Below are 22,035 nucleotides of genomic sequence, written 5' to 3'. Positions count from 1 at the left end.
GTGATCTTCTGTTATCGTGAGCTACCTATTTGAATCTTTGTAAGTCATAACTTTGGAAAATGTTCTTTCATGCTTAATGTTACTTAAATGTTTTTAGCCACTGTTCTTTTCATACCTACATGCAAAAGTGGTCTTGCTGACAGTAAATATAGCTGCTTTATCTAATCAATTAAGAAATGAAGTATGCAGAATAAAGTAAAATCTTCAAGGAAATGTTGTAACTATGAACGGGAGGTAGCGTACTTTAAAAATTTGTCATGAACTTTTTAAGACTTCTATTCACCCTATTCAAAATAGAAGCTTTACATTATTCAATTCACTTGCTTTACGCAAAAACTTTTCTACCTTTTTGTTATTAAAGTCTAGTTTTGTTGTTGCACGTGGCATATTGTTTCTCAACATCTTTATCTTGTACCTTTCTTCAGCTCACTGAAAATGTGTCTGGTTGTCCAGTTACCAGTATGCTGGTTTTGTTTTTGTGCATCTCTTCCTGCTTGGAGAGCAAAGAACAGTACTGCTTAAAACAGTAGTGGAAGAGATGAGAGTTTCTGTAGTGAATTGCCACCTGTTATGTCAAACTGATCCTTTGCTATACGGTCGATGCAGAATTCCATAGTAATCTGACATGTTAATGGTTGCTGCTTAAATTGAGCAGTTAGGCAGTATTTTTGGACTGTACTGTAAAAGATAAACAGAAACCTTTCTGTTGGCAAATAAAAATATGTTCAAATTTGACACTTCTCTGAAGAAAACTTGAATTTCTCAGAAACTCAAACTTCCACTAGGGAAATATTTAAATCTTTTATTTGTTTATTTGTATAGGTAAAAGAGGGATTCTCTGGGTATGTAGCATTGGTAAGACTTATTACCAAATTTCTGGAAACTGCTTCTGTGATTCATTACTATTTGGAAAAAATATTAAACAAAGCTTATCTTTCTATAAATAGAATTGTTCACATTTTGGTGAATCTGCCCTAAAAGAAGAAACTCAAATGTGGTTTCACATTATAATAAAGCTATGAGTAGGTCACCAAACTCACCGTCATACAGCAAGTTGGTGTAGGTTTGTAAAAATAGTTTTCTAGCTTCTAGTCTAACATTTGGACATTTTATAAAAACACCAGTTTCCCTATTCACTTAGCTATGTCTATCACCTCATTCCATCTCTGTTAGTGGTAGGCATTTTGTAGATGGTGAAATACTGTACTTTATTAGCTCACATCGTGATCTTACAGCCAAATCAAACTGGAAGAAGTTTCTAGAGGTTGAGTAGTTAACCAAATCCAATAGCAAAAATAATAAACAAGGAAGATCATTCTCTTTAGCAGTGGGCTTTCTGTTAAATCTGCTTGATCTCCATGGATTTGCAGCTGTACCTGGAGATGTACTGGTGTCCTGTAAATTTCCCTTCTTGTACTCTTCACTGGTATCAGAAACAGGAAGTAAAAAACTAAGCTAAGTAAACATACTGCATGACTTAGCATACTTGGCCTGATAGCAAATGCTATGTTTATGCTGTTTATTACCAGATTCCTGAACTGCTTCAGAAGTACCAGATGTTTACTGCCTATGTGCTATATCTTACCTGCCTAACTCTGATGCTTTATTTGATCATTCCTCGTTTCATCTTCATAGATGCAATGAACCACTTTATTAAACAAGCCTGGGGGAGGTATCTCCTGAATGTCTTTTGCATAGCTTAACAAAGGGTTAACAAAAGTAGGTAGTAGGTGTTTAATGTTCTTTGTTAATAACCATTTGCTTTTTGCAAAATATTCCTAGTTTTCTGAGTGTCCTAATTGCTTCTTGCAAAGAACTATACAATACTTTGAGCTATGAGTTCAGTGTTTTTAAACTTTACTCATTTCCTGGCTTACTTCCTTAGCTGTTAGTCTAAAGAACTTACTTCTTGGAAAAGTGCACGACTCTTGCTTAATTTTTCTTTTGTATTTTTTTTGGTCAAGCTTGTCACTGCATTATAAATCAAATGACTTCGTTTCACTTTTTTTTTTTTTTTTTTTTTTTTTTTTTTTAATAGAGGTCATGATATATTCAGTCCTATTATTTAGTGGTCAAGCTGCTTGAATTTGTTATATTTTCCAAAGAATAATCAGAAAGCATAGAAGCTGTCTTAAAGTGGAAATGTTTGACTGGTATTTTAAATGTTACTGATGATGGTTTTATATGGAGAGACTCTTCTGCTTTAGTAGATGTTGTACAGCCCATAACATAAGTGCTATAAATACTGGATTTCTGAGGAAGTCTAATGGATTAAAAAATGCTTAAATGCACACTACTATGCTGAAGAAACACTGTTTTGTTTGTTTTGTTTTGTTTTGTTTGTAGCATCTGTCTTCTTGGAAACCGTACCTTGTCAAAGCGCAGCTTTGATGTCTGTGCCAAATTTACTGAAAGGAATAATGAAACAAAGACCACAAACTTGTGGCTGCTCTTCTGCAATAGTTCTTTGCCTACTGCTATGTGTGATGACTACTTCAGCCTCAATAATGTAACAGAAATTCAAGGGATTCCAGGAATACTGAGTGGAGTTCTAATTGGTAAGTCAGAAAGCACAGTGATCTGTGCTGATTCGGCCCGAAGCTGTGCAGTAATGTAGTATTCTAGCCTGTCACTACTCCTTAGTAATAATCTACTTGTGTTGAAAGATTGCTTCCTGGAGTCTACTTCCTTCTTCAACATTTCCGTCTGGTTTTGGAAGCTTAATATGAATTGCTTTCATATGGGGATCGTTAAGGTTTTACGGGCACTCTTTCAAAAGCTATTTTTCTATCACATCAAATTCAGTTATTTCAAAATCCCGTGAGGGAGAACTTCTTTCCAATTTACAGATGGCATGTTGAGAAGTAAAGTCCTGTTGTTTGTCCAACAATGTACAGCATGCCAGTTCAGGAAAAAATAAAGTTTTTCTAGCTATCAGTCTAGCATTTGGACAGGAGACTTTCTACAAAGTGTGTAGAATATCTTATGTTTATGTTTTTATACAATTGTGGCTGCTTTAGGTTTAAACTAATTGCACAGGTTCATAAATTTCATTTTGAACATATAATAGATAGTATTGTATAGGAACAAATAATGTTTATGAGGATGAGAAGGACGTTCTGATTCCTGTCCTCCACGTTCCCTTAAAATAGAATTTGATTATAGAAATATGCAACTCTCTGTAAAGAGAGATAGGGGCACTAAGTAATATTATTACTGCCATAGTAACTCAATTTAAAAGATTAAACATAAAGTGTACAAATACACATTCAGTTCCAGCTGAAATGTAGGCTGCTTTGTGTCTGAATTTTTATATAAACTCACTCAGCTTCCTCAGAATCAAAGATGAAATCCTGCTTTTGACTAAAATGCTTATTGCAAGAACTGTGACTTGAGATTTTATTTATTTTTACTGTATGCATTTTGTAAGTTAGTACATATATCTTTTTTTCTTAAATATTACGTATCTCTTCTCATGCTACTTTACATTCCCTCCGTATGCTCAGAAAACAGTCTTGTATTCTAAGCTTCGAACAGCTGTGTTTTTTGTAATACAGTACTACTGTATAAAAGTGCATTTCATTTTCCTGATGTCACATGAAGCCAAGATCTCTAACAACCATTATGAGTCTGCTGAAAGCTCAGTGTAAGGGAAAAACTTTCCAGTGTTCATTGTTTGACACTTACCTATGGATAAATTTCATCAGTTTCTTTACCAGGCTTGGTGACTGAGTAGAAAGTTTTTGCGTAGTTCTTTGCAGGTGGCTTTTGCATTCACCACCTTTGCATTGGAAAGCACAGGTTACATCCTGGTACCATTTCTTGGGGAAGTTTACTGGTGGGTTTCCTGAGCTTTTGGCTTTTCTAAACCTTTGACACTGTCCCCCACTACATCTTCGTGGAGAAGCTGTGTGCCCACGTTTGGCATGGTTTGGATGAGCGTACACTGTGCTGGGTGAAACACTGGCTGGATGGCCGGGTCCAAAGAGTTGTGGTCAATGGAGTTAAATCCAGTTGGCAGCCGGTATCCCCCAGGGCTTGGAACTGGGGCTGCTTCTATTTAACACCTTTATTAATGATCTTGATGAGGGGATTGAGTGCACCCTCAGTAAATTTGCAGACGACACCAGGTTGGGAGAGAGTGTTGATCTGCCAGAGGGTAGAAAGGCATTACAGAGGGACCTGGACAGAATGGATCAAAGGGCCAAGTATGAGTTTCTGTATGAGTTTTCTGTATGAGTGTCAATAGGGCCAAGTGTCAGGTCCTGCATTTTGGACACAACAACCCCAGGCAACCCTACAGGCCTGGGGAGGAGTGGTTGGAAAGCTGCCTGATGGAAAGGGACCTTGGTGTGCTGATGGACAGTGGGCTGAATATGAGCCAGCAGTGTGCCCAGGTGGCCAAGAAGGCCAATGGCATCCTGGCTTGGATCAGGAATGCTGTGGTGAGCAGCACCAGGGAAGTCATCTTGCCCCTGGACTCGGCACTGGTGAGGCCTCACCTTGAGTGCTGTGTTCAGTTTGGGGCAGCTCAGTACAGAAAGGACACTGAGGTGCTGGAGCAGCTCCAAAGAAGGGCAACAGGGCTGTGAAGGGCTTGGAGAATGTGGCCTATGAGGAGAGACTGAAGGAACTGGGGCTGTTCAGTCTGGGGAAGAGGAGGCTGAGAGGAGACCTTACTGTTCTCTTCCAGTATCTGAAAGGTGCTTACAGCGAGAGTGGGGCTGGTCTCTTCTCACTGGTGACAGGTAACAGGACGAGGGGAAACAGCTTTAAGTTGCACCAGGATAAGTTTAGGCTGGATATTAGGAAACACTTCTTTACAGAAAGTGTTGTTAAGCACTGGAATAGGCTCGCCAGGGAGGTGGTTGAGTCACCATCTCTGGATGTGTTTAAAAACCATTTGGGTGTGGTGCTCAGGGACATGATTTAGGGGAGGGTTGTCAGAGTTAGGGTGGTATGGTTAGGTTGTGGTTGGACTTGAAGGTCTTTTCCAACCTGAGCAGTTCTATGATTCTGTGAGCTGTAAAACTGAATATACACTTAATTTTACCTGTTGTTTTTTGTCTTTGAACCACTTTAAAATACATGTGAAATCTTTTATTCCATGTCCATCTTAAGCTTTTTTTGCCCAAGGAATCTTTCAGAAACATATGGGAAGTCTAGATGGGCTAAATTCAGAAATCTACTTCAGGTATGTTTCTACCAAGGAACTTAAGTAATTCTGAGGTACAATCTTTCTTTAACAAAAGCTGTGCTAGACTTCCATGGTTCCTCAAAACTCAAAATAAAAACTTATTACATTTGAATTCAGAAGTAATACCTATGTGTGTCTTACTTTTATTCCTTGCTGTTGTTGCTGCCAGTTGTTCATTTGCAGATGCTGCTTTCAAGTTGACCCTATGCTTGCCATACTTTAACCCTTGGGTAGCAGTGCAGTTTCAGATAAATTAATTTTTAGCAGCACAAGTCCTTTGGTATTCTTGGATAAACCTGTTGTGCTTGCTGAGTGTGAACATGAGTTCTGATACGTAATATTAGCTGGAACTCAATGCATAGCAAAGATTTCTCAAATGAACTCTTTCTGCACTGGTGGTTTATTTTTCACTTTGTTCAAAGACTTGCTGTAGTTTGTATTCTGCATGCTGTAGTTGGGAATTTGGAGGTCTTGCCTCATTTTCTGTTACTCAAATGTTTGCTGAAAATCCTGAATTTTGGTTTTCTTGTTTTCCCTAGCTCTTGCTTTTATGTGTCTTCACCTGTACATTAGTTTGTTCTTCATTTCAATGAAATAACATGTGTAGTTGCTTTGTAGCAATTCATGTTTACCTTTCCTTTTAACCGTAACTCTTCTCTTGCTTACAGTTTTTTCTCATGCATGATTCCATTTATTATTATTTCATAGCAGTTATAATAGTTCTTGGGCAAATCTGAATCTTTGGCTCCATAGGAGATTGATTTTGATTCTGAATCTTCATATTGTGTTGAAGGTAACAAAGACTTATTTTAGAATGAGATCTGTGTTTAAGTCCTTACCATCTTTTGGAGGGGCATAATTAACATTTTCCCAAATGTAAACTGTTGGAAGCTACTAGTTTATTGACCTTCGTTATGCAAACATTCGTAGTTTGTATCTGGGGGAATGTGGACCATTACCTGTAGTTTGTGTGTGTTGCTTTTGTTTGTTTAAATTTCCTTTGTTCATTGGTCCTCTTCTGAAGTTTGACTAATAGCCATTTGGAATACCTTCATTGTGAACAGCCAAATCTTGAGCTATTGTCCAAATTTCCTTAATCTGGAGATTAAAAAAAATTTTTTTTTCCTTTACTGCTATACTTTTTATGTTTTTTAGAACACTATAGCTGGTAATACATCCATACGTTTGTATAATCTAAGTGGATGTTCTAGAATATGTTAGAATTTAATTCTGTAACTCAGTCTTTAACAGAAGAAAATTTTTTACAGCGTATCCCATATACCACTACATCTCTACTGGCATCCAATGGAAATGTCCACCAGTTATGACTGATACTGATGTTATTGCTGCTGTGTCTAAATTTCATAAAGAAGCATTGGGAAATGTCATGCTTTTTATAGATGAAAAGTCATCCAACTTACAAGGGTACTGCAGTCTCTCTAATATTCTGAATCAGAGGCTACAATGGCTATTTTTCCCCCCCCCTTGTAGATAATCTGTGGAGCACCTATTCGGAGAAAGGATCAATAGTTGAGAAAAAAAGTCAGCCATCAATTTCTGGATCAGAAGACATAAAAATTGGTGGACGTCCTTATGTTTTCACAGACATCATGACCTACTTCACAGTGCTTGTAGGGATTTATTTCCCATCTGTAACAGGTAGACTAAAACTGTTTTTCTTGAATGAGAATGTGTGTTTATAGCTGAAGAAAAAAATTTGGTGTGAATATTGATGACACATGGAATTCCTTATCTGTCCAAGTTTTAAGTAATAGATTTTCGGGTGCTAGAGAGACATAGCTGGCTGCTGTTTATTTTAGGGGTTTATAGAACTTAATGGATCAGTTGACAGGCTGTTTTCTACCTCTCACAGAAAAAAGAAACCTTGATGGCTATTCACAGTAAGTTGCAGCTGAATTATAAGTTTTTATCTTTATAATGTTTTAATCTTCAAATGCATGCAAGAAAACTGTTATGTATTATGTACATTGTACCTTGTTTAAACTTCTAGGTTGTGGGGTTTTTTGGTTTGTTTGTTTGTTTTCTCCTCAGCTTTAACAGTAGACTTTTTTTGATCAAGACTAAAAGCTAGGTTAGTTTCCCTCAGATTTCATTTTCCTGAAATTGCTAGAAAACTTTTTATTGAAAAATCCCAGATCAAGCAATTTAATATCAAAGAACAAAACAGAATTTTGATGCAAATTTGCAGCACTATTTACTAATAGAATACCAAATGGAGGTGTCTCTTCATATTCTCCACTGTTCTCACTTCTGTACTTCCCTCTTTCTCTCTTTATCAGCAGCTCATCATATCCTAGCTTGTAGTTAGGATTTCACTGTGTGGAGTTCAACAATATTTTTGCATTGGAATGCGTTGACCTTAGCTACTGTTTTTTGTCTCTAGTGGTGATAAGGCAATTCTAGGAAAGAATGTTTTTATTCTACTTTTTAACATTGTGTCAGTAAAAATTTTTTGTTCTCTAATTAGGTTAGAGAAACATGAAGGTGTGCCTGTGATCTCATGACCATTCCTTTTGTGCTTCTTATTGCTCCCTTCTTTTTGTTTCATTTTTGTTATTTAGTACATTTGTTTGCATATCTTACTATGTATGGTCTGCTTAGTAAGAATTTGTACATCTGGTCATGCTGGTAAAAATTCCTAATCTCATGTTTATAACATCCATCTCCTACGTTTTGCTTTTCTTGTACACTTTCCTGTTCTAAAAATGATCAAGTTTTTACTGAGCCTTCTGGATTTAGTTCCCTCAGAGATAAGTGGTAACACAAATTTATGAATCAAATGAATATACAAAACAAGGATTGATGCAGTAATATAATAATTTCTGTAGCTTGCTTTTTGGTTATGATACAATAAAAGTTAAATATTCCAGTTCTATTGGTTATTTAAGTGAAGTTAGAATTCACTGGTTTTATGACATACAAATTTCTTTTTCTTTAGGTATTATGGCAGGTTCAAACAGATCTGGTGATCTTAAGGATGCTCAGAAATCTATTCCTACTGGAACAATTCTAGCTATTTCAACTACTTCTTTTATTTGTATCCTTTGTGCTGTGACTTTTTTTTCTAGTCCAAATTCCGTAGGCATGGTATTGATTTTTTTTTTTTTTTTTTTTGAAAAAGTCATTGAGTAGCCTGAGTATAAAATTAATGAAATCCAACCTGAAAATAAATCTTTTTTATTTATATATATATTACATATTTATAAGCATACACATATATTATGTGTTTTATATATATATAACTGTAAAATATATGCACATAGATGGTTAAAATTTCCTGTTTTCTACTAAGGTTTCAAACTCCAGCTTCCAGCAAACTCCAAATTACAATTTATTTATAGTTAACCAATAGAGATTTATAGCATATTTCAGTTGGCAGATTGCTTTGTACTCAGTACAGCCACTAAAAATCTTAAAGCTAGGTAACAGCAGTAGAAATTGTTATTTATTCAGTAACTAGAAGACACAAATATCTTTGCATGAGAAATTACATGTTCTGTTTTGTGATGCATGAGCCGTTTGCTTCCAATACATTATAAAACGTTTGTGGATCAAATGCAGGACATACGTAAAGTATGGGAGAATAATAAAAGCAAAATAAAAAAAACTGAAGTTAGTTATGATGGACATTTAAGTTTTTCTCTATATAATTATTTATTTACAATTTGTCTTCCTTCAGTCTCAATAATAGATCTTTCATGCATAGTGTTGTTTGGTGCCTGTATAGAAGGTGTGGTATTAAGAGATAAGTAAGTTGCATTCAACTTGTAATTCTATAGGGAGCATGTATGATCGTGAGTTTTGTTAATTAGATTTCATTTCATTAATGGCTCTTCTGGGAAACATCCATGTGGAATATTAGAGGAAGCATATAGAGGAAGCATCCGGGATAAATGTTTGTGAAGTGGAACTGTTCCTAATTAAACACTCTTGAGAGACAAAAGCATAGTTGGTATTTGTAGAATTGGCTGAGATGGAGGTAAGTGTGTTTTTATTAGGTCAGGAGAGGTAGTATGCTCCTGAGGAATAAAGATGAAAATTTTTTTTGACACCTGTATGACAAGTGGAGTTCATCAGAAAGAATACAATATACCATCTAGTGGATGCACGACACCTCTTGGTTTTTAAAATGATCACTTATAAATTAGGACTCATATTAGGACAGATTTTGCAAGCTGAATGCAGGTAATCTGTCAGAGTCATAAAAGGGTTTGGGTTGAAGGGACCCCAAGGTGCATCAAGTTCCAACCCCTGCCACAGGCAGGGCCACCAACCTCCACATTTAATACCAGATCAGGTTGCCCAGGGCCCCATCCAACCTGGCCTTGAACATCTCCAGGGATGGATGGGACATCACAGCCTCTCTGGGCAGCTGTTCCAGCACCTCACCACTCTCTATGTGAAGAACTTCCCCCTGACAGCCAATCTTAATCCTCCCTCCTTGAGCTTAAAAACATTTCCTCTCTGTCTTACCGCTAACTACCTGAGTAAAAAGTTGATTCCCCTCCTGCTTATAATCCCTTTTAAGTACTGGAAGGCTGCAATGAGGTCTCCTCGCAGCCTTCTCTTCTGCAGGCTGAAGAAGCCCAACTCTCTCAGCTTGTCTTCATAGGGGAGATGCTCCAGCTCTCTGATTATATTTGTGGTCTGGACCTTCTCCAACAGCTCCACAGATCTGTTGCTAGAGCAGAATGCATTTGCAGCAAGATTGCTGATCCAAGATTGTTGATAGTTTCGTTTACAGCTGCCAGTTCATGTTTTTCTGAAGTCTAGCATAAGAATGAAATGTAGCAGGATTTGTCTATTTCAAAGTCTGTTTTTCTTTTCATTGTGGGTTGTCATATTTGCAGTGGGAAGAAAAACCTTGTACGTTCTTTCACATTTCAAGTTTTCTTAATGGAGCCAAATTCCAATACTTGTATTAAGAATGAAGATGCAGCTCAGAGAAACATAGCCTGTTTTTCTCCTTTGTATTTAAAGGATGTCTTTTCCTGTCTTCTCATCTACTGAAGATAGTGTGTGGCTGTACAAGCTTTAGAATATGCAAGAACTTGAACACTTGTTTACAACTGATCTGATTATTATGTCTCTGAATCTTGTCAAGTAGCTGGTCCAAATAGAGAAGTATTTAACTTTTCTTAGCCTACAGCCTTTTCTTTTCTCTGGTGTTTATTAAATTTTAAAAAGTGAAGAAGTTACATGCTACCACAGTACCATAGAGCACATGTTCTTTAAACTGATTTTGGTTACTTGCTTACAAAGCTAAGATGAACTACCAGAGGCTTACTTGTTTTAAAAACAAAATCATTTGGGAAAAAAAAAAAAAAGAAGTTTTTCATTCTTTACCCAACGTGTCCATAAATGAGCATAAAGTCAATTATCTTTAGGAAGAAGAAAAGAGTAAAAGAAAAATCGGTGGCATTGGATTCATTGCTCAGTGCTGTATTATGAAAGTTCTTCCTTTTTTTTGATACTCCCCTTTTGATACTCCCAAAAGTTGCTCTTTTGAATTGCATTGGGTGGCATAATAATCAGAAGACATGAGTAACTTGGGATGGCTGTATCTAGTAGTTTCTCTGCATCTCCTTGTCAATATATTAGTATCACACTACTAAAAGTGTGAACATTAGTTCAACAAATCTGTTTATGCATTGGGCACGCCAGTCTTACATACAGGTGGGACACAGACTTTTTCCATTTTTTTTTGTATTGTTAACTTTGTAAAGTTTGCCAAGATAGCTAATAGTGACTGTGTCATCTTAAAAGGCAGCATCTAAGCATCTAAGATTGTCCAAAAAGATTGAGATATGGGTTGTGAAGCTATAAAAAAAATTGTTTTAGTGTTTACTGTGGGTTGTTGTTGTTAACTTGTGTTTACTCCTTGCTTTTGTGTTGTTTTTCCCTTCTCTAAGGTTTGGTGAAGCAGTTGATGGAAACCTAGTGGTTGGTACACTGGCCTGGCCTTCTCCATGGGTTATTGTGATTGGTTCATTCTTTTCAACATGTGGTGCTGGTCTCCAAAGTCTGACTGGTGCACCCCGTCTGTTGCAAGCCATTGCAAGAGATGGCATTGTACCATTTATTCAAGTGAGAGAATACTTTTATATATTTCAAGTGTGGCATTTATTTTGTTGACAGAAAAAAAAAAAAAAAAAAAAAAGAAGCATTATTTCTGCTGTTCTTCCAGAACTAAAAAAAAAAAAAGATTTGAAGTCAGGACTACTTATTTACAGCAATATAGTAAGTTATTGCAGACCAAAGTTCAGTTATTTCAGTGCAATTTAGTTATTTTTGTCTGTATGTACATACATATATATAAATGTTAGTAGGTCAAGACTGAAAAACTTATGTAAATTGAAATGAGCAATCAAAGAGACAACTAAGCTTTCTGACTCTAGACAGTGCTAATGATTGGTGTTTGTGAACTGAGTTGATTTAATTTCATGATAGAGATGAATATCACTTCTCACATCAGAGATACAGTTATCAATTTTATTCATTTTTGGAGGCTGAGTGAAGTCAAGAGTAACAATGTAATTCCCTCTTATGACTCCATATATCAAGACTTTTCTTTTTGAGGGATTTGAGACTTGGAAGGTACTTGCAGTTTTGGAGTCATACAACTGTTGCATGGGAATTAGGAACGAGAGGAGATTAATATGGGGACAACAGTCGGACATCTTTTAAGAATGAAACAAAGGGCTTTCAAACCATAATCAGAAAAAAAAGTAACATTTTATTATAAAGAAAAGTAGACTTATCAATGAGTCATGGAATAGAATACAGTCATGAAGGTTGAAAAAGAACCTCCACGATTGTCTTGTCCATGAGAGAAAGCAGAGGGGAAAGGAGAACACAGAATAAAGAATGGATGAAGTGAACAACCTACACGTTCGAGAAGAACGTAATTATGGAAAGTAGCAGTGAGTGTGTAGTGGTTTTAAGTGTGGAGGGGAACGCAGAATAAACTAGACTCAGTCCTCTCCAAAGAGCATGTATTGATCTAACCACAGACTTGGTGCCTGTTGTGTGTGATACAAAAAATAATGCTTTAAACTGTGTTAACTTTTTATAGACTAAATGCAACTGATGCATGCAGATTTTAAATTACTTTAGATTATTTCAACAGCAGCTGCTGATATACTTCAATGTAATGTAGCCATTGTTTATTTTAGTAAACATTTTTTTTCATATTGGAGATAAATGTTTTTACACTCCCCCCTTTTTTTTTTAACAATTTTTTTTGTTGTTGTTTCTTTTCCCTTCTAAATGATGACTGGGTTTGGTTCCAAGTAGTTCACTGTCTGCATTGTGTTTTAAAACACTATAATAAGCAGCTTTTTCCCAATTTTACTTTATACTTGAATTGAACTAGGTATTTGGACATGGAAAGGCGAATGGAGAACCAACATGGGCTCTGCTCCTCACTGCTGCTATTTGTGAAATAGGAATTCTGATAGCTTCTTTGGACAATGTTGCACCCATTCTTTCAATGTAAGCATGAATTTGTTATTTCATGTTCTTTTACCTTAATAGTATTTTATGTTTGAATTCACTAGGCAATGACTTTTCTCTTTGGAGTAATACCCAATACACCTAGTTTTCTAACGAGTTACACTTCTATCTGATCTTTGAGATAGTCTGAAACAAAAATCTTTTTACATCACAATTTCTAGGCATAATAAACTTTCCTTGATGGATTTCTTGAATGCTAGCAAAAAGGTTTAACTTTCAATAAATAAATAAATGAACATTTTCCCTACTGAAACAGTTTCATATTTTAGGGTATGAATGGATAACAACTCCGTCTTGGAGGTTTATTGCATTTGTTTTGGGCTGATTTTGGGCTGCATTTGTTTTCTTTTCCTTAATAGGTTTTTCCTGATGTGCTATATGTTTGTAAATCTGGCTTGTGCAGTTCAAACGCTCTTACGAACTCCCAACTGGAGACCTCGTTTCAAGTATTACCACTGGTAGGGGATATTCTTTCATTCAGAATAATTAAAATTGCTTATAGAGCCTTGATTTGTTAATTTTATTGCAGACATTAATCAAAACAGACTTTCTGACTTAATTGAGTTAATGTTTGAGTGCATGAACAAATTTCTCTAGCAGTAGCATTTACTTTTGTCTGTCTAGAATAGAGTTGTAATTGTGAGCCTGAAAACATGTGACTATTACAGAGGGTCTGGGAAAGGTCTACAGTGTAAAATGTTAATAATCCAAGAGACATTCTGATTGGGTAAAAATGAAGATGAAATGGAGCATCACTTTTTGTAGAGGGGGCAAAATGGTACAATATTTTGGGAATGTTGATTTTTTTTTTTTTTTTTTTTTTTTTCTTTTCATTTTGATAATGTATATACAAAAAAACAAACCTCTATGGGAAAATATCGTAATTAATATACACCAGTTTGTTCTGTAACTGACAACTATTTTTAAAATATGTCATGCTTTGAGCATGCATTTGGAAATAAAAGTACACAGTGCACAAGTGAATACTTGACGAAGTTGGTAAAGGTCAGTTATACAAAAAGTATATATATATATTTTTTAATGGATTAAAGGATGAAGAAGTTCAGAATAAGATTGGGAAAGTTTTTAAATTTTGACCCAATGTTGAAAATGCATCTGATTTTTTTATTAGCTGATTCTATAGAGAAATTTTAGTGCCAAAATGCTTTAAAGACTAGAACCTTTTGGAGATGAACAGGCCTGATTCTAGTATGGAAGAGGGTTGTTGTTTTTTTTTTTTTTTTCCCACTTTAAATGGTAAGGAAGAATTAAAATGCTATATTTTCATCCCTGAAATATCTTTTTGGGCATACTCAGTAAATACTTACTAGTTTGTCGCCTAATTCCCAAAATATTTCAATGCTGGTTTTCAAGTCTTATCACTTCCACATCAAGAAGAAAGTGGGGAATTGTCTTCTTATGATTGGTTGGTTGTTTTGCTTTGTTTTTAAAGCACCTGCTCTCACAAATAATGGGATTGTGTGAGAAATATTAGGAAGTACAAAGCATAGAATCTAATGCAGATGGGAGGGTACCAAGAAGAGGATGGACTATGGTAAGGAAGGGAAAGCAGAGTTGTAAAATTTGGCAACAGTTTTCTTCCTGTCCCACATTTTCCCAATGAGCCAACTGACTTACTGTGTGAATACATAATCTTTTTTTTTTTTTTCAGAAAAAGCAAGTGTCAAAATGCTTGTTCAGAAGTGGGATGGGACTATTTTTTAAGTGAAACCAGTATCTTCAGTTGGCTGAAATTATGAAAGAGCAGCTGAAAAATGTATTTAGGCTGATGTACTCAGAAAAGAAGATAGCATTTCTTTGAAATGAAACTGGATGCATTTGGTCTCAGTACTTGCATGATAATAAAAAAGCAAACTAAAGGAACCAAACAAAAGTTGTTTCTGCCTTCCTTGTCAGTACAGCGAAAGCAAGTTCTGACTTTGAAAGCAGGTGTTTGAAATTCAAGTATCTAACTAAATGTAACCAGAAAACTGCCTGGTTCTGAGCTGAGCTACATCTGTCTGAATTATAGTGGAAGCAAAGCAGGCACATAAACTTCAGTCTGGACATGCTTCTATGACTTTTCTAGCTCAGTCATTCTTGAGAGCCTTTGAAAGACAAGCCTTAAGCAAGAGACGTATCACATTGTAAGTGGAAAAATAATTTGTGAGTCAAAATTAATTTAAATTAATCAACTGTTTTTGCTCTAAGTAACATAATGTCCTTCGGATTGCTTGAGAAATTTCAACCAATCCATAGTAAGTGATGACAAAATGATTTGAAACTGATCCTACTTGGAGGGAATGGTAAGAGTTTCAGAACTGACAAGTGTATTGAATTTATTATGTGTAGTTCAATTGCATTTGTTTCACACAAAAGACTTCAGAATGTAATTTTTTATAAACTAAAGTTGTGAAGGTGTATTTTTACTTATACTTACCTGTGAATTCACATTGGAAGGTAAGGAGAGGTCTTCTGGGGAGTTAAGTAAGAAATTGACTGTAGAATATATGCATGCCTATTTAAAAAATGGAAAAAATGGTTTCTTTTAGGACTCTTTCATTCCTGGGAATGAGTTTATGTCTTGCCTTGATGTTCATTTGCTCTTGGTACTATGCTTTGATTGCCATGCTAATCGCAGGATGTATATACAAATACATAGAATATAGAGGGTAAGACCAAATATCTTATTTATTCTATATTTAATATATTTAATATTCAGCAAAAAGATTTTTGTTATATAAAATAGGTACAACTGAAGCAATAGAACTAAGAATATTCTTTGAAACAAGGTAAGATTCCATCTACATTAAAGATTACAAGTCTGAAAATTCTTACTTCTCTGGAAGCTCAGTTCCAAAACACTCAGTAAATATAACTAATCAAAATAAGAAGCAATATAGCTGGGAAATATTAATTTAAACAAATATTGTGGTGTTAAATTCGGTAGTAGAGGTACATCACAGTTCTGGGCTCCCCAGTTCAAAAAAGACAGGGATCTCCTAGAAGGAATCCAGCAGAGGGCCGCAAAGATGATTCAGGGAGCATCTCTCTTTTGATGAAAGGCTGAGTAACCTGGATCTGTTCAGCCTGGGGAAAGAAAGACTGAGAGGGGATCTGATTAATGTTTATAAACATCTACAGGGAGATGGGCAGCAAGTGGATGAGGCCAGGCTCTTTTCAGTGGTGTGCAGTGATAGGATGAGGAGCAATGGCCTAAAACTTGAACGTAGTAAGTTCCATGTAAGCATGTGGAAGAATGGAGCATGGAACAGGTTAGAGGAGTTGTGGACTCTCCTTCTATGGAGATATTCAGATCTGTCTAGGTGCCTATGTTTGCAACCTACTATAGGCTACCTGCTTTAGCAGGGGGGTTGTATTCAATGATCTCTTGAGGTCCCTTCCAACCTCTTCTGTGATTCTGTGATCATCTTTTGGCACCGAGCAGCAACTAATACAAAGATATAGTGAGCTTCTGTGAAAGTGGTAAAACTCTGCTCTTTTGTGTCAACTTCAGCACTTTTTAGAATGGATCGCACTTAAGCCAGAACACCCACTGAAAATGATTTATTTTTTAAGGCCTAGATAATCTTTAACTTGCAATATACTTTTAGAGCCACACCTGTCAGAAATGCAGGGAGGTAGGGGAGTTAAAGAGCATATTCAATTCATTAAATAAACACATACATAAAATTTAGAGGCAATCTTGATCAGTGTGTACATTTTCCATTTCCAAGGAAAAGACATCTGGTGACAAAAGATGCTAGCCAAGAAAAAGACCAAGACCAGAAAACTGAAATGAGTCTAGGTATTTTGATAAGTAATGAAGCACAAATGTTTGTAGATCAACTGATGTAAACTACTCCATATTGTACATTCTCCATCTTTTCATATCACTATCTGCAGAATAAATGTTCTCCTGGATAGTATTTTCCTGGATTGTACATAGGTCACTCTGAAAGTAATGCCTCCTATTTATTTCTATGAAAACTACAACAGATAAAAAGAGCGCAGTGACACTATTTGATAAAGCAAATTCTCAGCTATAAAATACTGTATTTTAGTGTAGTCACTACCACTAGTTACGCATTTTTGCCAGCAGTGAACAAGAGCCTGCATGCCATGCTCGTAAAAATCTGTGTGGCTACCTGGAACATGGTTTGTCTTTCACATCATTGCCATCACTGCTGAAATGTACCATCCAGCACCTCACTGTGCTAACATCCAGTATTTGGTCTTCATAAACATCTGCAAGAATTAAGGAATGTCAGTGAGTGCAAGTTTTTCTGCATGGAGGAATTCAATTCCACACATTTGATTCACATGCTCATCTACATCAGATGTCATTTTGTCAGACTTCCCCTCTGCTGCAATCTGTTGCTCAACAACAGAATGTAACAGAATACTCAGGGAAGGTTCAGACTCTGCTGCCATACCACCAACATCCATTAGCCTCCGACATTGTGGGCCGATGTAACAAAAAGGAGGCGTTACTTTTGAAGCAGCCCTCCTAACAGCTCCTTGTTATTAGATTCAACAGGAAATTTCTCTTGTCTGTTTTACCTTGTCCAATGAAATGGTCAGTTCTGCTGTGTCTATTGGTATATTCATATGTAACATTGTACATACATCCACATTCATACACAGACTCTAGAAATGTTGAAACATGGCTGCTGCATCTACCCTGTGGAATGATTTCATTTTGGTCAAACTCAGTCTCTGCCTTTATAAATGCAGAGTCTGATTTTTGTGGGAGGAGTGAGGGAGAATAGACCTTGAAGCATCCTAAAAATTGTTATCTAGACAAAAAAAAAGAGTTTTAATTTTTGGGTAACTGAGTAAAAGAAACTTTCTGTCTATCTGTCAGTGCACATTATAGTTGCTACCTTGTTCTCTAAGGTAAATTTTGACTTTTAGTACCTAAATTTTGAAAGAGGTCTAGAAATAACAAAGGAAGGTGAAAATTCATGAAAGGAAATAGGGAGGCATGGGTGATATGAGAAATGGAGTGGGGCAGAGAGGAAAGGAGGGAGAAGGAAGATTGATCTAGCCAAAGTAGCATTTCCATAAAAGAGTGTAATTGCAACATTAGCCTAACATTTCTGTCCTTTGTCACCTGGAATAGTTTTCCATTGGGATGAAGAGAAATAAAAAATGTAGAGGTGGAAAGTGTTTGGGGAAGAAGGATGAAGATCTAGGTTTCTCTGGAAGGAGCTGAGAAAGAAAGGAAATAGAGAAGGTAGTAGGGATATGGGGAGAAGGTAGAACACTAATACATAGGAAGTAAAATCTTGCTTATTCTAATGCTTGAAAGCAACTTAGGAGGCTCCCATTATTACAAACAAAAACCTTTTATGTATAACATAAACCAAAAAATAATAAATATTTAAAAATATTATAAACAGATTTCTTGAAAGGACCTGGGATATAAATCTGCAGTATGAGATTTTTGTTAAGCCTTCATATTTAAAAAAAAAAAAAAAAAAAGAGGGGGGAGACACAACTTATTTTTGATACTTCTTACCTTTCACATGGGAAAATATTCTTAATTTGTATAAATAAACTGCACCATGTTAATTAAATCTCTTCTGCATTCCAAAGAGCGGAAAAAGAGTGGGGTGATGGAATACGAGGACTCTCTTTGAATGCAGCTCGCTATGCTTTGCTTCGTGTAGAAGATGGTCCTCCTCACACCAAAAACTGGAGGTAAAAGTCCCGTGCCTTCTGAGTTTACACATAATTCACACATAAGGCTGAAGCTATTGGGAACACTACTGGTAATGCTAATGACCAAAGTGAAAGTCAACATTAAATTCATGTTTTAACTTGAGCATGGAATAGATATAGTTACAATTCAGTAATTTAACTGTAAAGGAATATTATTTATGAGTAGCACATAATCAGCCTTGCAGATTGCTGATTACATGGATAAAATTGAACTGACATCCATGCATTGTTGACATGGCTTTCTAAAATGCAGAATATTGTTTAATTAGAGGTTTCCAGATTCAAAGCAAGTTACCTTTGATCCTAGAGTATCTGTGAAAAACATGTGCTGCAAGTGCATAAGGCTCTTTTGCTTTTATATGTCATTCCCTGTGAAAATGTCCTGGTTTCAACTGAAACAGTGTTAATAGCACAGCACTGTTTCGGGTATTGCTGAGTAACGGATGCATGTCTGCAGCCAGACCAGGTCACTTGGCAGGGAAGAGCTAATGCCTTTATGGTGTGCAGCAGAACTAGCCTGAGGACACCTGGCCTGAGTTAGTTAAGAGGCTATTCCATACCATGTGGCCTCATAGGGAAGGCTGTAAAGCTGTGGGAAGCAGGCCAGGTCCCTGTGTAGGATTAGCTGGGCATAGTTCAAAGGGTGGTGAGACTTTGCTTTGTTAGAGGGGTGACAGTGGTGAGTATTGTTAGCTAGGTGTTGTTCAGTGGGTGGTGAGTAATTTCTTTGTGTGTATATATATATACACATATATATGTATTGTTATCATCACATTTTTATTTCTGTTTCCCTTTTTTTGTCTTAGTTTATCTCAACCAACAAGTTCTGTTTTGTTTCCTGTTCTGTCCCTTGTCCTATTTGGAAGGGAACAGAATGCTGTGTGGTGCTTAGCTGCCTGCCAGGTTAAACCTCAACAGAAATATGTTGTGAAAACTTACAGAGGAATCATTATTTCTAGAACTGCTGTTACTGTAAAGTGATCAATCAAGAAACTCTCTGAGACTCACTATGGAGTGTTAGAAAGTAGGCATTCTTTAATACCAGTGCTGGATGCATGGGATACTGTCCTCCTATCACATGTGCCTTGCACAAAAAGGTCTTCAATTTATATACATGCAGAGGTCTTCCCAGACGTACATGTCATCCAGACAGACAAAGTCGTTGAGCCTCCCTTATCTGTTCAGTACAAAGACAGACCCTTCCCATTATCTGAACAAGCTGCAAGGTTGTCCATTAAGGGACTTAACAAGCTGCAACTTGTATCAGAACTTTTTTTTAATACCTGTTATAATGTAAGGCAGATTTCATTTAATAGCAGCACTTCTGAGAGTGGTTAGGTCTCATTAACACAAAATTTTACATTTGGAGCTCTTTTGTATCTAATGGGAGTAAGTGCCCATTGCTATTTTTCCAGTTAATTCCTTTTACTTGTTAAACTATCAATTTTCTTTAAGCCAACACAAAGAATGACTTAAGGTTTAAAAACAAATGCATTTTTACACATTGTCACTCTTAATTTATGCAGCAAAAATTGATTCTTTAATCAGTGAAACACACGAAAAAAGAAACTGTCACTAGTTGTGATTTCACCCCTGTGGAAGCAATGGTCTTCTGCCCTTCAGTGCAGCAGTATTATTTTATCTTTAGTTGTGGAGCTGTTAAACATGAGCAGCTTCTATAGCATGTGTGAGCCACTAGTCTTTATACTTTGTGTGAACTGACAAGCACTGACAACCATTAGTGCAACGTGACAATGCTTCCATTAAATGTCTGCCATCACTTCAGTTCCAGATGACTTATTCTCTTGTTTTGTTAAGATAATTGCTAGAACAAGACTTTCTTCCGTATTAAAATCTGATGTTGAGGAGGGAAGTACGTTCAATTTCTCTTGCAGCTCTTTTGAACTTTTGGTAATTAGAGGAAAATCCTAGATTCAGTTTGGGGAAAGTATGCAAATTATACTCTATATACTATATATTGAATAAAGGAAACGGAATGCAACCACATTTAGCATGGAGGCTAAATTGAACTTGTGGTGCTATCAGTGCAGTCAAGGGTATGACTGTCTTTAGGAAGGACCTAGTCAGGTGTAGGAATGAGTCAACGTGAACATCATGAAAATTCAGGACAAGTTCAAAGTCATGTCCATGGGACATCTTTTCCTAGTGCAGTGGTACAGCATGGGAATGATGTAAAAGGATCTGTTGTTTCCAGTGAGCAGTAAACAATCAGTATGACTTGGCATAAGTAAATATTCCTCTTTATTCAGCACTCTTTAGAGTACATGCGGAATATTTCACCCCATTTTAGGCACCCCACCATCAACTAGACATCAGTAAGCTGTGACATGTTCAGCAGAAGACTAACAGGATGGTTGGGGCACTGGAGCACATCCCTTGAAAGGAAAGGCTGAGGCAACTTGTCTTACGCAGCTTGAAGGAGGCTTAAGTGGAACCTAAAAGCTAGTATAAATAGCTGTACATATCCAGTCCCCAGGAGATGTTGTGGAGCAAGATCCTTTACAGCACTATATGGTGTGAGAATAAGAGAAAGCGATATAATGGGAAGAGGTGGTAGAATCTCTGCCATGAAAGTTTTCAAGATCCAACGGGACCAAGACCTAAACACTCTGGAGTACAATTCAGTATTTAACTGCTTCAAGCAGCAGGTTGCACTAGAAAACCTCCAAGGGGTGATAATTCGGCTTCAACAGTTTTCTTGGTGGTACTGGTTTGGTTTGGATTTTTTTCAGGTTACTTATGTACCTGAATTGTGGCAGCCACTGCTCATTGTGATTTTTTTTCCTACTTGATGTTGACTACTTTTGCATTAAGCACTGAATCTGCACTTTATTACCTGTTAATTCTATTTTTTCAGTTCTTTGCCACTTCTGTGTATGTATGCGTCACATGTAATTTTTTTTTTTTTGGCAGACCCCAACTTTTGGTCTTGTTAAATTTGGATTGCGAACAGTTGGTGAAGCATCCGCGATTGCTTTCTTTCACTTCTCAGCTGAAAGCTGGTAAAGGGCTGACTATTGTGGGATCTGTGCTTCAAGGAACCTACTTGGATAGATGTGTAGAAACTCAGAAAGCCGAAGAGGTGTGTAAAAGTCAGCTTACAAGCCTTCTGTAAATTCTATTAGTATTTAAATATTGAATCTGATATTCTGAATTCAGGTACAGTTTAAAAAAAAGCCTTTTATAAAAATGTTTTGATTGATCTGTTTGTGTATTTAAATTAAAAAGTTTGCTCTACTGTAACAAAATGTCTTTCAAAATTTCCCAACGAGTCAGTTGGGATGCTGCTTAATTTTTCTCAGCATTGAGGGCCAGACGGGCTCAATTTATTTTATATTCTTGTAAAATCTGGGTGATATATTTCTAAAAAAACACTTCATAAGAAAGTTGATTTATTCATTTAAGAAATGCAGACGTTGGCATAATTTCAACTGTGTGGAAAAAACCTGAAAACATCTGAACTCCAAGATCTTAAATCTGTCACTGGAATGAAAACTGGAAATTACAGAAATTCTGAAGATCTGTTTCAGAATCCACTGATCAACTTTGATTTT

At 36.4% G+C, this 22,035-nt stretch overlaps 1 protein-coding gene across 2 annotated transcripts in view; it reads left to right on the top strand.

Moving 5' to 3' along the window:
• Positions 1 to 22,035, top strand: part of SLC12A7 (solute carrier family 12 member 7) — a gene marked incomplete at both ends in the record, with an annotated part of 67,475 nt that overhangs the window by 29,134 nt on the left and 16,306 nt on the right. For both annotated transcript variants that reach the window (XM_079533065.1, XM_079533064.1), the window contains 10 exons: positions 2,347 to 2,558; positions 6,689 to 6,856; positions 8,157 to 8,255; positions 8,910 to 8,967; positions 11,131 to 11,305; positions 12,594 to 12,712; positions 13,093 to 13,191; positions 15,286 to 15,405; positions 18,335 to 18,439; positions 21,395 to 21,563. In XM_079533065.1, the coding sequence (XP_079389191.1) occupies positions 2,347 to 2,558; positions 6,689 to 6,856; positions 8,157 to 8,255; positions 8,910 to 8,967; positions 11,131 to 11,305; positions 12,594 to 12,712; positions 13,093 to 13,191; positions 15,286 to 15,405; positions 18,335 to 18,439; positions 21,395 to 21,563 (1,324 nt within the window). The remainder of the gene's footprint in view (positions 1 to 2,346; positions 2,559 to 6,688; positions 6,857 to 8,156; positions 8,256 to 8,909; positions 8,968 to 11,130; positions 11,306 to 12,593; positions 12,713 to 13,092; positions 13,192 to 15,285; positions 15,406 to 18,334; positions 18,440 to 21,394; positions 21,564 to 22,035) is intronic.

This window comes from Tetrao urogallus (genome assembly GCF_951394365.1).
Source record: "Tetrao urogallus genome assembly, chromosome: 3".
NCBI classification, from domain to species: Eukaryota; Metazoa; Chordata; class Aves; order Galliformes; family Phasianidae; genus Tetrao; species Tetrao urogallus.
This window is presented reverse-complemented; position numbering and strand designations above follow the sequence as displayed.